This window comes from Vespula pensylvanica, chromosome 14, assembly GCF_014466175.1.
Source record: "Vespula pensylvanica isolate Volc-1 chromosome 14, ASM1446617v1, whole genome shotgun sequence".
In the NCBI taxonomy this organism is placed as follows: domain Eukaryota; kingdom Metazoa; phylum Arthropoda; class Insecta; order Hymenoptera; family Vespidae; genus Vespula; species Vespula pensylvanica.
In genome coordinates, this window is record NC_057698.1 from 3,843,893 (window position 1) to 3,859,807 (window position 15,915).

Here is a 15,915-nt window from a genome sequence, read left to right on the forward strand (position 1 = left end):
TAAAAATATGATATACTCGACATGATCATGCGAGATAACTTTTTTATAATTATGATATAAGAAATACGTTTTTTAAGACGATATATTATAATTAATAGGTCAGGTGAATTATAATAATTAATACACACACATACACACACGTATAAATTTACATGGAGAATAAGAAATATCGAAATATCGTTTAGCCCGATCATGCCTCGGAATAATTACATCGTCAGCTAAAACCAACCGTGCAAGATACTCGTCAGAGTGTCGCACGTGCCAACGGCTCGTTTCAAAACCCCTTTCCAATCTCCTCTCTCAACACCGTCATAACGACGTATCACGCAGCGTCGGCAAAAAGTTATCCGAGAAACTTGTTACGAACGCGTCCTATTGGCCAAACCTACGAACCCTCCAATTCGGTTGCTTTTAAGGATAAGAAAAAGTGTTTCTAACCGGTGGCAGATGTTGTCTGTTACGTATGAAAACGGTTAAATGTCGGGCATTGCTTTTCTCAACTTTTCGGTAGTTCCTATCGTCGTCGTGGCAGATGCAAGAGACGATCCACAATCTGTGAACCTTTGTGGGCCATCGAACGAGAAGCAAGCAGCTTTCGAGGCCATCGTTAATTGCACGCTCGAGTTGTTTAGCTTCACTCCATTTCCTCTCCAAATATCCTCGAGTTTGTTTCGTGAACTCGTTCAAGGTGTCCGAGATTCGTTCATTACACTTACCAATTAACGTTTCCCAATAGGACAACCATCTGTGTATCGCTATTACACGAAACAATTCTAATATGTTGTCCTTTTACAAATAGATTAACCGTAATAACGATCAAATGACATTATGAATCATTTAAAATACAACATCGAAGTTAATAATAATAAGAAGAAATATCTAATTAATAAGAAAAATATCTAAATTAATTGAGATACAATAGCTATTACGAATGATATTTGTTGGTAAAAGATTCAAGAAATTTTTTAATCTTCGACTTTTAATATCTTTTAAATTGTTTCTAGTGAAGTTTTCAAGAATTTAATAAATTCTTTACTGTCGTGTCCGATATCCGTTGATACAGTTCATTATATAATTTATTACCTATTCGTCATACCTAAGCTCCCACGATCTCGCAATTCAAATACTGTCAAACCGGAGAATTTGGAAATAGGCGATCATCCACGATGGCGATCTTTTATCGAGCTTCAGTCATATATATATATATGTATACATATATATATATGTATGTATGTATGTATGTATGTATGTATATATCATCGGAAAAGCTTCCGAACGCTATTCTATTACGATAGATCGGATCATTGATGGTTTATACGTGTTTGTATAGGTGTATATATCGATATACGTTTAACATAGTTACATGTTATATATAATGTATGCGTGTGAGCTTTATGATTGAGACATGGCTCATTTAATCGATGCAAACGGTCGGATCTATGGATTACTCTGTCGCCACACTATACTTGCCTAATTTACGTTAATTATCATCAATACCAACAATAAATTAATACGAAATTTAAACGTCACGTAACTTTACGCGTCATACACGTCGACGTTCTTTTCTAATCTTTTATAAAATTTATCAATTTTCTTTTCAATCGATTACTTCTTCTCTCTTTTTTCTTTTTTCTTTTTTAAATCCTTTTCATCTGACTAACAGCAATTTTTCTTACTTTGCATTCTCCTCCCGCAATCGCAACGTCAAAAGCGTGATCTCTTAACTTTGGTTTCCATCGAATCCGATCTTCCAACGAATGGATCTACCATCGAACATGTGATTTATATGTCTATATACGTATCCTACGTAGATACCACGTAGAGCAAGATCGAGTACGAATCCGTTCGCAAACTGGCAGGATTCGCGAGGGTAGATTTATCGTCTTCGCGTCATTGTCCTGGAATTCATTCGGATCCGATCTAAACGTGACGGGGTATAGCAGAGTCGCACTTTCGAAGACAGATCGCGTGTTCGTTAACCCAAACGAACGATTTATTACGGTTGGCAATGACTATCTCGTGCGATAGTCGCTAATTGCGAGCAAATGACTAATCACCCTCGATTCGACTATCCTCCCTCCCGATGTAAACTCCTTTACTCTCCCTACTTCTCCTATCCCTTTCCCTTCCATTCTCCTCGACTTCCTTCTTCCTTCTGCTCTCCATCTTCTTCCTTCCATCCATCAAGATTATTTCCAAGATGAGACATACGACTGGCTCGCTCTATCTTGTAAACCAATTCTCGCGAACATCCTTCCGTTCTAACAAAATTATTTCGAATCGGTCGAGTTCCATCATAAAAAATGTCTACAATGATCTTGGATCGATTCGTGTAACTTTACGGGATGATAATTACGTCATATTACGAAATCAAAATATACTTTCTTTCGAGGAATTGAATTCGATCGAACTTTAATACTTTCTGCGATATTGCGCCTGAAAGCAGTCATCGTTCCATACATTCGTCGATAATAGCAGTTGCGTGCATGTTTTGATGAAAAGAATCTTTGAAATAGAATATTATACGTTTTACTATGTTCTGTGTGATTGTCTATGTTGAAAAATGTTCATTGTATGATATTCGTAATAGAAAATTTTCATCGATGAAGAATAATTCAATATTAACCCTTCGCACTCCTATGTCGACATCAGTTTTTATTTCAAGAGCTCATCAGTTTCAAGATATATCATACACTTGAAAATTACAAAATACGACGATAGCGTTAGACATTTAATTGAGTGTAGTGTAAATAGTGTAGACATTTAATTGAATTTGTTTTATCCTTTATTTATTTAAATTGTTCTAATTTTTAATTGAGATAAATATCAAATAAAACATTTAAAAGCGATTGAGAGCTGCTGATAACTAAATTGAAATATAATTTGGAGTGCGAAGGGTTAAGGAAATCTTGACCAAAAAGATAATATTCTTTAATAAAATAAATTCTTTAATAAGAATAAGCATGAATAAATTCTTAATATTGCTAACGATATGTAATCTCGAAAAATTAAATAAAATTTCTAGAGTAATAATAATATCCTTTCTTCCTCTCTTACTTTAAGCAATTTCAAGAGATTGTATCGTTCAAATATGGGAGAAGAGACCCGATTAAAGGTACGCGTATAGAGTAGAGCTCTCATGCGTTTTCGTACATATAGTTCGAGGGTTGGTGCATAGCTAGGGACCCTAGACCGTGCTAGGTATTCCTGTTTAATTAGAGACGTTAGCATCTATGTTTCCCTTGTGCACTTGAGTTCTGGGCAAATAGTTCGCTCGATCTAGCCCTTCTCCAATGGGCTTTGTACACGCACGACAAGCTTACTAACCCAAAAGGCGTGTACCATCCTCGTTGCAATTGCACCACCATCAGCACCAGCTTTGCCTTCCACACGGTATTTGCATTCTTATGAGCAGCAGTCTCTCTCTCTCTCTCTCTCTCTCTCTCTCTCTCTCTCTCTCTCTCTCTCTCTCTCTCTCTCTGTATCTCACTACCTGTCTGTCTGTCTGTCTGTCTGTCTGTCTATTTCTGTCTCTCTTTCTCTTTTGCAGTTTCTCCCTACCAAGCTACGAAATTCAATTTCCCTCGTGAACTTTTCAATCGGCTACGTCCAATTATCGTGACTTCGCTCAGTTGGGTCCTGTAACGATCGACAAGGTCCTACTACGTTTTTTTCGATAAAAATTTCTCTCCTATTTTCTATCTCCACGGAGACTCGTTCAGAGTTTAAATCTCGTTTCTGCGTGGACCTTCACTCATTGATTCAGGGATTATACGTTAATCGTTTTAACCAGGTAATTGAATAATTGTCTATATTTTTCATATGGAATTCGTATGGAATAATAACTTCAAGTGTTAATTTTTCAAATTATTCACGAAAAAAATTAGTCCATATCTCAAACGTTAAAATCATCGTGTCGTTTTGTACAAATGTATCGAATTGTACGAACGAAGAATAAAGTTTACTTTGCCGTTACAATAAAATTCTATGTTTAATACTTTTATGCGAGAACATTGATTAAATATCCTCTTTAATAGAATATTTGGATTTCTTTTATTTATTTTCAATTTGACGAAGTCAATCGAATAATTGATAATTTTAGTAATGAAAAGTCGACAAGCCAGAAAGGTTTTACGCTTGGATTAGTCGAATTAACGAATTTAAAACGGTTATATATCGAAGTCAATTATACCTGTTCGAGTCATATGTGTAGAAGAAATACGATTTAATCAATGTTCACGCTTGGTTTTGAGTTCTCAAGCGTAAGTCCGGTTCTGTGGAAAATGGGGTTAGGAAGATAGAACGATAAATTTGAGAAACTCCGAAACTGCTGGGGCTTTCTCACCTTATTAGATGCCTGGCCCATGTCGAGTTCACGATTATAACGCTTCTCACCATAGATCCAGTCTTGTACAACTCGCTGAATCTCTGGCTTTTCTGGATCAACCAGACGGAAGGCAGTGATATTGGTCCCGCCATGTTTAAATTCTTCTAAATCGACGCTATGAAGATCCTGCGTGAAAGCAAATTTCCATTAATTTATTAAATTTCATTAAACTATTCGAAGGATTATTAATATCTATCTCTACCTCTCTTTCTCATTCTCTTTATCTCTATCTATCTATCTTTTCATACATTAATAACTGTTACAATAATATACATTCTCTTGTATTATGAATAAAATCTATTTATCTGTCTATCAATATAATTAACATTAAATTTATTAATATTGATATTACATTATTATCATTATCTCACTATATTATCGTCGTTATTGTTATTCAAAATCGTCCATTGTGCGAACATTCCTTTTGACAATAATGTTTAATGATATCGATAATAAAAAATGATGAATTCAATTATACCATCTCTCAAATTCTATCGATCATTTCTCCTTCTTTCGAATTCAAGTAGGATAATCCTCCCTTCCAAGTTCCCTCGCGGAGGGAACGCAAAGCTAAGATCTCAATTTCATGGATTTACTCGAGCGACCACCGTGAAAGCCTCATTTCCAAAGTACTCGCATATTGAACGGATTATGAAAAGTTGGCAACGATATGGCCGATCAAACTTTACTCAGTGATAGTGTAAAATCTAGGATTTAACGTCGAATAATGACTCTCGGTGAAGTATAATTACATTCTCATCGTGCATGGAAACGACCGACAAATTTCTCAACGAATAACTCGTTACTTTGACTGTGAAATAAACTCTCTCTCTCTCTCTCTCTCTCTCTCTCTCTCTCTCTCTTTCTGACTCTATCCTTCTCTCTTTCTATCTCCCTTTATCTTTCTCTCTCTTTCTCTTTCTCGTTGACTTTAGCCTCGAAGTTATAATGTACTTTGTCAATATACGTATGTACTATGTAAGGCCATTAATAATTAAATTCGATCGATGTGTGCGTGCGTGTGCGCGTATACGCGTATGTGTTTCTCCTTTTTACAAAATTAAAGTCAACTATGAATAATTAATTATAAAGAAATTCCTTTAATTCAACCTTCTTGAAACGTTCTCTTTTAATTAACGAAGGAAAATAATAATAATAATTATTATTATAATTATTATAATTATAATAATAATAATAATAATAATAATAATAATTATTATTATTATTATTATTATTATTATTATTATTATAACAAAGAAAAAGAACAGGAAGTTTCCATTTTAGATCAAGAAAAACAACAATCGTCCATGTTTGAAGAAAGAAAATAATAATTAATAAAAGATTGAAGTTCGTCTTAATTGCAATTAATAATCGATCGATACGCGACGAACTAGCTCGTAAATGACTTGTGAAAACGTTCGTAACTCGTCTCGTACGCATTTTTTCTTTTGTATTTTTTCTTTTCTTCTCTTTTCCTTTTCCTTTTCTTTTCTTCTTTTTCCTTTTTTTTTTTTTTTATCAAACCAATCATTTATCGTCACACGGGCATTTATTCGGTTCGTGAATCGGCATAAACCCCTTCTCGAAAATAATGGTACCGATCGTACGCGTTAAACTTAACGAACTTCGTTTGTTCGCCAATAGCAAATCGATCCGTGGCTCGTTTCGTGTTCCTGTAAAAGAAAAAGAAAGAAGAGAAAAGAAAGAGAGAAAGATAGATAGAGAGAAAGAGAGAGAGAAAAAGAAGAAAAACGATGGAAAACCTTTTGCGATACAACGTGCGTTTCGAGTTAATTGCCAGCTTCAGAGTCATCGAAATTGATGAAAGGAAAAGAAAGGAAAGAAAAGAACAAAAGAAATGGGAAAGAGTGAAGGAAATTTCACCCGCGAGGAAAATCTTCGAATAGTGATTTCCTTTCTCATCGAATTAAAGATAATGATCAAAGAGATTTCGAATCGTCATTCATTCCAGTGTTATATACATACATACATACATACATTCATTCATACATACATACATACATACATACATACGTATGTAACGTGTCTCTGTGTGTGTATGTGTATGTGTGTGTGTGTGTGTATTATAGATCTTTTCTTTCCAGAAGAAACGAGATGAACGGGAGAAAGTCATTTATTATTCTTTGTGTCCGGCAACACCTGTTCGATAAGTTTAAAAAGTCGATCAATCGATGATCGATCATCCAACTGTCTCGAATCTTTCCTCATCTTTTTTCCGTTTTTAACACTGGTAATACTTCTTGTAATAAGAGACGAAGCAATATCGAGAAAAACGTCTAACCGACTGTCATTTTTATAATCGTTAGAGAACTTTAACCTTCTTCTTTGTTAAACTTGAAAAGTTTTTCCTGAAAAAGTGACGACGAGCTTTTCTCCAGTTTTTTATTTTCCTTCATTTCTGCTTCTTCTTTTTTTCTTTTCTCTCTTATCTTCTCTTTTCTTTTTCTCTTGTTTTCTTTTTCTTTTTTCTTTCCTCTTATTTTTAATACCACACAATATTTCCGAACAAGTGGTTCGCAGCTTCCGCCTTACGAGACTCACGATTTTTCTCGTCGATTATCGTCAAAAATAGGCCAATCGCAGCTTGGTTTCTCCCTCGACGACACTCGGTGCAACCTAGACGCTCTCGATATCGATGCGATCGATAGAAGTGAAGAGAAAGAAAAAACTTGGATGAGATGACGTGAGTGGAATCGACTAATCGTCATTAGAATTTGAAATGTATTGATTATGAATTTATGCTCTTTTTTTTTTTTTTTTTTAACTTGATCCTACAATTTCTAAAGAACGTCTATTCTCATGATGTATAATATGATCAATGAAAAAATAACAGATTATAAAAATAAGTAATAGATCGCTTTTTAATTCCAAATTAATTATCAAAGTTACTCAATTTTATTTTTTTTTCACTAATTTGTCTAATGATGTTTGATCAAATGTTAATAGAGATTATCCAACTATTTTTTATCTACTTTTTATATAATGATAATGATCGATTAAATGATATATTACATTTTTAAGGATTATATCTGGAATCGTTCTACGATCATAATCGATTCTCTCTCTCTCTCTCTCTCTCTCTCTCTCTCTCTCTCTCTCTCTCTCTCTCTCTCTCTCTCTCTCTCTCTCTCTCTCTCTCTCTCTCTCTCTCTCTCTCTCTCTCTCTCTCTCTCTCTCTTTCTGTAATATCTTCGAGTTAATGACGAGTTTTAACGAAGTGACCAATTTACCAAGATACTTGGAACGATAATGATAGTATGAAACCCGGCAAAATCACGCGTGTATCCGCATATGAAAAAGCGCCGACGTAACATTGACGATATTAAACAACCACAACTAGAACGAAGGGTTGATCCTGGACTCTCGTAGCTATTACGTGGCCTGATAGACGCGACATAATAAGAACCTTAATGGCGATGAAAGCTATAACGATGATAACAATCGTCGTAACCGTAACAAGTATAACAGCCATAATGACCGGCACCGTTCTCTGTCGCTATGGTATAATACTTTGCCCATGTTAAATTTCAAAGATGTATTATGATTAAGTTTGTCAAGTTCATACCAAGTTTCACAAAGTTTCACAAGTGTATACTAGAATATAATATATAGATGTATTTATGTTATTTTGTATTTGCGTACGAATTAAAGCTGAAAATGCATAACGTGAAAGTAATGTAATCGATATAGAGTCTGATAATTAAAAAGGAGAAGAAGAAAGAGAAAGAAAACTAGATTATTATTATAATTCCAACACAAAAAAGATTGTAATTTTCTTTTTTTTATTTTATTTATTTTTATAAGCTAGTTCCTCGATTGAATTATACTCTGTAATAATGAAAGGATATAAAGAGAGATTGTTACTACGGTCATTCCGTTGAAAGATAACACGATTCATAATCCTGATCGAAATCCGTTTCATTGAATCCTGGATTTCCTCTCATTTCTCGTCAAGTTTTTCCAAGAATGATTATCTACGACTAAGCTGGTCTTATTGTTCGACGAAAAATCGATTATCTCTTTCTCTCTATTTCTATCCTTTTCTTGTAACAACGTCAATCGAAATAAATGGTCAGATCTTTCTTAGGTTAAACCAAACGAATAAATATCATACAATATACCAATATTATTTCCAATATCTACAAAAATGAAAGGATAAACCTAAACCGAATAGAAAACTTTATTAATTTAATATAAATCGATGAAAGATAATTTTCATTATAATAATCCTGATCAAAATCTGTTTTATTGAATTTCAAGGATTTCTCGTCAAGTTTTTCCAAGGACGACTTAAGTTCGTTCTATTAATCGAGGAAAAATCGATTATCTCTCTCTCTCTCTCTCTCTCTCTCTCTCTCTCTCTCTCTCTCTCTCTCTCTCTCTCTCTCTTACTCTTACTCTTCCTTTCTCGTAACATAGTTAATCGAAATAATCCAAGTCGATAGATTTCGCGATTAGAGGAAGTCCTTCGCTAGTCCTTTTAAAGAGCGGCAGAGCATTTAACGCAGGGAGACGGCAATTAAGTGGGTGCCAGGGGAACTGCGACCCTTAACAATTCGTTCGTAGGTCAGATCTACGGGGTAAACTACCCTTCCCTTCATTCTCCAACATCTACCGGTCGTTGGGAAGAGCCGAGTCAACAGGAAGAGCTCCGAAGAAAGCACACCTCCGGCCCTAGCGTCTGAACAAATACCCGCGCTAATTTACATTTTAATGGATCTAAATTGAAATCTGCTGGGAGACCGCGAGATAAATCGTTCCATCGCGAAGCTACGATTATATAAATATACATATAAGGTCTTGAATTCCTTCCACTATTTTTCTTCTTTTTCTTTCCTTTTTTTCTCTTTTTGTCTTTCCTACAACACAACCTATTCATTTTTAAGTGAGAAAGACGAAGATAAATAAGAACGGGTATATACCTATGAAAATAATAAAAAAATCTAACAAAATATATATATAAATTCAACAGAGAGAGAAAGAGAGAGAGAGAGAGATAGAGACAGAAAGAAACGTTGGTGTCGTTGATAAAAATGTTAATTACGAAAGAATGTTTTTTAGAGACGTGTATGAAACGCTTAAATATAAATCTTTTGTTATCCGAGAGAATACGTTTGGAGAGAAAAAGAAAGAAAGAGGGAAAAATGAGAGAAAAATTATTTTCTTCTAGGGCGTGAAAATAGTTTACAGGACAAACAGCTGGTTAGAGAAGATTTAAAGTACAGCCGAAAATGAAGTATGATTAGATATCGTAACAATTTCGTAATAGTGTTACTTTATTTTTTATCTTTCTCCATCCTTCTCTCTCTTTCTGACTTTTATCGTATTTCCCAAGAGCATTATCAGTTTTAATTACTTCGAAATTTAATCGTCGTTCGTTATTCTCGTTAGAGAACTCGATGAAGAGTCATTAAAGATAGAATTGATATATTGAGATACAATATTTCGAAATTGATATTATTATTAACGAATTCGTTCAACGAAATCTTGATTTTGAAGTGAGAAAGAATATCCGTTTAGTCACGGATTAAATGTTACAAATCCACTCGATAGCAAATCGATTCGATATATTCGATCTCGAAACGATTTTAGTCCGTTTTGAATCCTCCTTGAAATTCCATCGGTGTAATCTGGCTCGAACTTGAATACCGAACAAATATTCCCCATTGGTTCTTCTACCTTTCGATCTAAAAAAAAAATTCCAATCAATAATTCTGATGACACTATACCGTTGTCGTAAATCATTTCTTTTTATTTTCTTATTTTTTCCTTTTTCCTTTTTTTTTTTTTTTTTTTTGAAGGATCGTTACACTTCTCTTTCTTTTTTCATCGTTCCCTTATAATTCCACAGGAGAAGAGTTGAAAGGACATCGGAGGATCGTTCTTCGCAAAGAAAAAAAAAAAAAAAAAAAAAGAACAAATCTGCAAAAGCGACAATCGTGCTTTATCCGAACGTGAAAACCATGAAAAAGGAAATGTGTGTGTATCCTTCTTTTTTTTTCCTTTTTTCTTCTTTTTTCTTTTTCTATCTTTCCCCTATCTCTCGATAGGCGTCTAGAAAAATCGCAAAGAGACTCTTCCGCGTCGGTGCAAGAGGAAAGATTTCGATAAGAATGGATATCGTGAAACACAGAGAATCCGACGATATTGCGAAGATCGTTCGGCCGAGCATTCTGGCACGAAACACGTACGAAGCTTTTCTCTGTCACCTTCTTTCTTCTCTTTTACTCCAATTCCATTCCCCTTTTCTTCGCTCTTCAATCATTCGTCTTTGTCTACTTCCCTCTCATTCTTCCTTCTCCTTTCATTATTATCTTGACAGATTCGCTATTTAATTATCTCTTAATCATTAGTATTTATAATATTCATTGGTAATGTCATTCTTTTTCTTTTCTTTTCTTTTTTATTTTTTTTTTTTTATTTTGCTTTCTTCTTTTTTCTTTTATCTTCGAAAAAGCTCTTGCGAGAGAAACGAACTAGTACGAATGTTTCTTAGTTTGACAGAAACGACAGTAGTACGACGGATCATTTATTATTTACTTTAATTTTTATTAAGGGATAATAATAACGATAATAATAATTATCAGTATTATTATTTATATATTATTTATATATATTGATATTGTATTATATTATTTGTGTATTATTATTATTATTATTATTATTATTATTATTATTATTATTATTATTATTATTATTATTATTATTATTATTATTATTATTATCTCGAAAAACGAATTTTTTTTATGTACTTCTTACAACATACTCGTACGCATCTCACGGATATATTCTCTGCTTATCGTCAGCAAAGTATAAAGGAAATTGATGGAGGGGTTCAACAAGAGGGTTGAAGATACATCAAGATCCTCATACATACATACATACATACATACATACATACATACATACATACATACATACATATATATATACATATATATACACGTGAAAAACGTGACTCAAAGCGATTTTTGCAATTTTCTGCCAGTTTTTTCGCATTTCCAGAAAACCAAGGTGAATTTTCATTTTCACTTCTCTTTTTCTCTTTCTATCTGCATATTTTTGGTATCGTTTTCTATTTCCTTCTTTTTTTTCCCTTTCTCTCTCTTTTTTCTGAATTTTAAATTTCACAGCGAACCGACATAGAAGCCAACGGTTATTTCGTTTTGCTATCAGCCAACTAGATTATCGTCGGTACTAATGCTATTACGTTACACGAATACCTTTACATATACTCGGTGGAGTAGTTACAACGTGCTTTGAAATACGCAAATTTTTCAAAATAAAATAAATCAACATATGCGTAGAAAGATTCAGGTTTTGTGATTTATAAAAATTTATTAATTAAGTCACTTCGTTATATTTAATAAGCTACACGAACGAATAATTAACTGAATCAGCAAAATTTATGTTATTATGCTTTCCAGAGAGATAGTTTATTCAGTATTTTTAAATGAATTATTCCAATTTATTCGTATATTATATTTCAAGATTAACTTTAAAATTTGAAGAATATGTTGGAGACGGTAAATACACTTTTTCCACGATGACCGTAGAAATCGTTTAAACGTGTGTGGCTCGTTCATGAAAGCACAAGTAAGTATATATGTATTTCATGTTCGTTGGTGAGTCTTATAACGCATACTACTAGACCATCGTGATTTACTATTCCGTGAATAATACGATCAGCCCGTCCACATTTTTCTCGTAAATATAGGAAGAAACCCGGAAAGCGATATACAATATTCTTTATTTTTTTAACGAATAAGTCTGAATCATTTACAAATAAAGAAAATCGTACGAAGGATTATAAAATATGCTTGAGAAAATTATAAATAATCGGAAAATATCATTGACGAATACGTAAATTTAAACTACAAAATTAAAAATTGCAAAATCTAAATCACAAAACTAAATTATAAAATCGTATAATATAAAATCAAGTATATATTGAATAGTGAATTGTTAACTTCATAATACATAATTTAATTTTTCATAAATATACAGCAAAACGAACATCATATTATCTATTAAACGAATATAAAGACAGAAGTAATGTCAGGATTGCATTATCATAATTTTTTCTTCTTTTTTTTTTTTTTTACGAAATCTAGTAAAAAATTAAATAATTGAATTACGTATTAAACTATATTAAGCATTGATATGCGTTGTAATTTTATAATCATATACATTTAAATGTTAATTATACAAACATTATTAAATATGTAATATTGTTTCTATTAAAAATGATATATCATTATTCATCATCGTTCTATCTCACTTTTATTTTTCTTCTTCGAAGATCGCATCTTTCATTTGATTGACGAAAATCGTTTTAGTAGTTTCGCGAGGCATTCGGTTAGAAAATTTATGCTCGATAAATTTCGATGAGAGAAAACCGGAGAGAAGAATCATCACTCTCCGTGCGATTAACTGTAACTCGAATAATCGATATGTCGGAGGTGTGACGGAAAACGAAGAGTTGTAATCATCCTCGATCAGCACGTAGATATAAAGCCATCTCTTTCTCTCTTTCACGGTAATCGATTCCACAGCATGTTCTCACGGATGATTTAACTGGCAACGTCATCTCGAATATTACGAATGACGACCTCGATTTTTACGAATTCTTCTTGGAAAAGAAATAATAGTCAAGTAGGACAAAAATCCTCAGATCTTTTGAGGGTTCCTTTATCTTTTTTACTAAGTGGATGGCGTTAAAGAAAATGAAGAAAAAACTTATTCGATAAAATCAATTTAACAAGAAGAAGAAGAAGAAGAAAAAGAGAGTGAAGGGAAAAAAAAAGAGAAGTAAATTGACATTTGTATCGAGTTTAACTTCCTTTCAAAGATAATTGATCTCCTACTTTGTAAGCTGAATCAAAAGAATAGGGTCGATGCTTTCTTGAGACTTTAGAATGAAATCTCATCGATCACGGACGAAAAAAAAAATGGGAGAGGGGGAGAGAAAATAGAGAGATACAGAGAAAGATCGAAAATCGTAAAATACGAAAATTACATTCGCGTTTAATTAAAATACCTACCAAAGAAGTGATGAGGTAACTGTGATAGTCGCTCATCATTCCTATTTGTTGAGCTTGCTTCAACACATCGTAAATCCTTTCGGTGGAACAGTCCAGCACTATGTGTGACTCAGCCGAGTTCTTTATCTGCTTCAGCAATGGCCTGAAACAAACAAACGAAGAAACCGTACGTGAAATGCTTGCCGTTACTGAGTAAACGTAAATCTCCTTTGATATATCTCTTGGCTGAAATAACGAGAAACCGAAGCAACTTCTTTGCGGATTGCGATTTATGTAGTAAAAGATTCTTTGTGATCCACGAAAATTTGTTACTTTCTACGGTCTCTCTCTCTCTCTCTCTCTTTCTCTATGCCTTCAAGGCATTTGTTTCGGTACATACAGGAAGATAGCTAGATAGCTAGCTAGATAGATAGGTAGATAGGTAGATAGAGTAGATAGATAGACAAAGAAATAAACGTACGACAATTTTCCGATCCAATTTCATTCGAAATAAAAAAAAGAAAAAAAAAAAAGAAAAAAAAAAGGAAACAGATTCACGAATCTTTTTAAATTTGCAGAGTTTCCTTTACTTTTCTTTCTTTTACATGTCGAAAATCAAATCTATATAAATGGATAGATAAATGAAACTAAGAAAAGAAGAAGGAAAAAAAGAAGAAAAAAGAAAAAGGAAAAGAAATCAATCCTGTCTTTCAACTTTCACGTAATTCATGTTCTCGACATCTCGTAACTCCGTTTAGATGAATTCGTTTGCGTCGTTCAGTCAGCCATCCCTAGGGACGAGCAAGGTTACTTCCGATTCCGGACGTGCCTTTCCTCATACAGTTCTGATCAAATTTTCATATCACCCCTTTCCATTACTTCCCTGTCTTACCCTCTTAACCTCCGGCCTTCGGACTTCCATTTGCTTCCTCTCATCCAACATGCACAATAATGCGTATCTCCTTATGCAGGACATGAGAGTCAAACTATTTTTCTTTTTTTTATTCTTTCTTCTTTTCTCTCTCTCTCTCTCTCTCTCTCTCTCTCTCTCTCTCTCTCTTTCTTTTTCTTCCTCTTTCCTTTCTTTATTCGTTCCCATCCATCCGGCAAATTTTTCATGAAATTCTTTATCTATAATTTAAGGAAAAACGCTTTTTACGTACGTACTTACGTTAGAAATAGATTGGTAGATATATCTTCTGTTTTCTAAAGCTTCAAATTTCACGTGAGAACATTGCCTCTGAAAGCTGATATCGCAAAATCCTTCCAACAACTGCGAATAGCATCGGTCAAAAGGTCGGAAAGGGCAAAAGGGAGAACATATTCGTAGGTGGAATTTGGGATAAGGAAAAATTCTCTGATAAAAAATGAAACGAGAGAGAGAGAGAGAGAGAGAAAATCTTTCCTTTTGCGAAATCCTTCTAAGCATTAAGATAAATAAATGAATAAGAAAAAAAGAAAAGTAAAAAGAAAGAACAAAAAAAGAAAGAGAAAAAGGACGCAAGGTCGAACGTAATAAACAAGTTTGTTTCTTTTCCTCGATATTTTTGTTCACTCTCTTAAAAATTTCTAAGTTTTCTAACGAGGAAAGTCACCTTCTTGAAATATGAATAACGAACGAACACGAATTTCCACTTATACTTAAAAGCTCTACCTCGATCTTATCTTGTATCTAATACACCGTGAACGTGAAATATTGAAATGGATACTTCATCAAGGTGTTCGGTAAGTAACGTTAAATGTCCCGTTTAACGTCATTAATTTTCTGAGAGATATCGAACTCTTCTTCTCTTATATTGGATCTAACACGATTCCAAACCGTTCTCGGAGTATATCGGAAATCGATTTGTATAGAAGCAAGGAACACTCAATGTTGAGAATCTTCAATAATTTCAATACTGATCGATACGACTCTGTTCAATTTTTGAATAATTTAACAATTATGCTAGAGAGAGAAAGAGAGAAAGAAAGAGAGAGATTTATCTCTTGCTATCGCTTCTTGTTATTTCGATATCGAAGAAAAAAGATCATTGGAGAAGATAATGTTCGTCTTTTGGTCTAGACGATGCTGGACTCTGTAAAACAACACTAAAGTATGTCATATTCTTTCTCATCCATTTTTATTTCCTTTGAAAAAAGAAACTCTCTATAAAAAGTACTCAACAGATTCCCTTTCTCTTTCTATCCTTGGTTAGCCAGCGTCAGGCAAGAGAGTAAAGTTTCTTTTTCCCTAGAAAAAATTCGAGTAAAGAGTTACTTTGACGAGCTTCGGTGAATGTGCTCAACGTCCGAGGCTCGATGCTTTTAGAAACTCGACTAGCGTAGACTAGATTGAATTTAATATCCCTTTAGATCGAATAGTTCCAACTATGCTCCCTTGATACGACTTACTTGACACTTCTCGTTTTATTCCCAAATGTTATCCGTTTCTAATCACATCATTTCATCACTATTTTTATATATCCTTCTGATTATATTGAATCT

The 15,915-nt window shown here is 33.6% G+C and overlaps 1 protein-coding gene across 8 annotated transcripts in view; it reads right to left on the reverse strand.

The window, feature by feature from the left end:
* The window catches only part of LOC122634340 (glutamate receptor ionotropic, kainate 2), a 216,425-nt gene that overhangs the window by 24,025 nt on the left and 176,485 nt on the right, over positions 1-15,915 (reverse strand). For all 8 annotated transcript variants that reach the window (XR_006328365.1, XM_043823187.1, XM_043823190.1 and 5 more), the window contains exons 6-7: positions 13,453-13,594; positions 4,346-4,513 (exon numbers count right to left, since the gene is read on the reverse strand). Coding sequence is in view for 7 of the 8 variants with exons in the window: in XM_043823187.1 (XP_043679122.1) it covers positions 4,346-4,513; positions 13,453-13,594 (310 nt within the window). In the remaining variant the exon portion in view is untranslated. The remainder of the gene's footprint in view (positions 1-4,345; positions 4,514-13,452; positions 13,595-15,915) is intronic.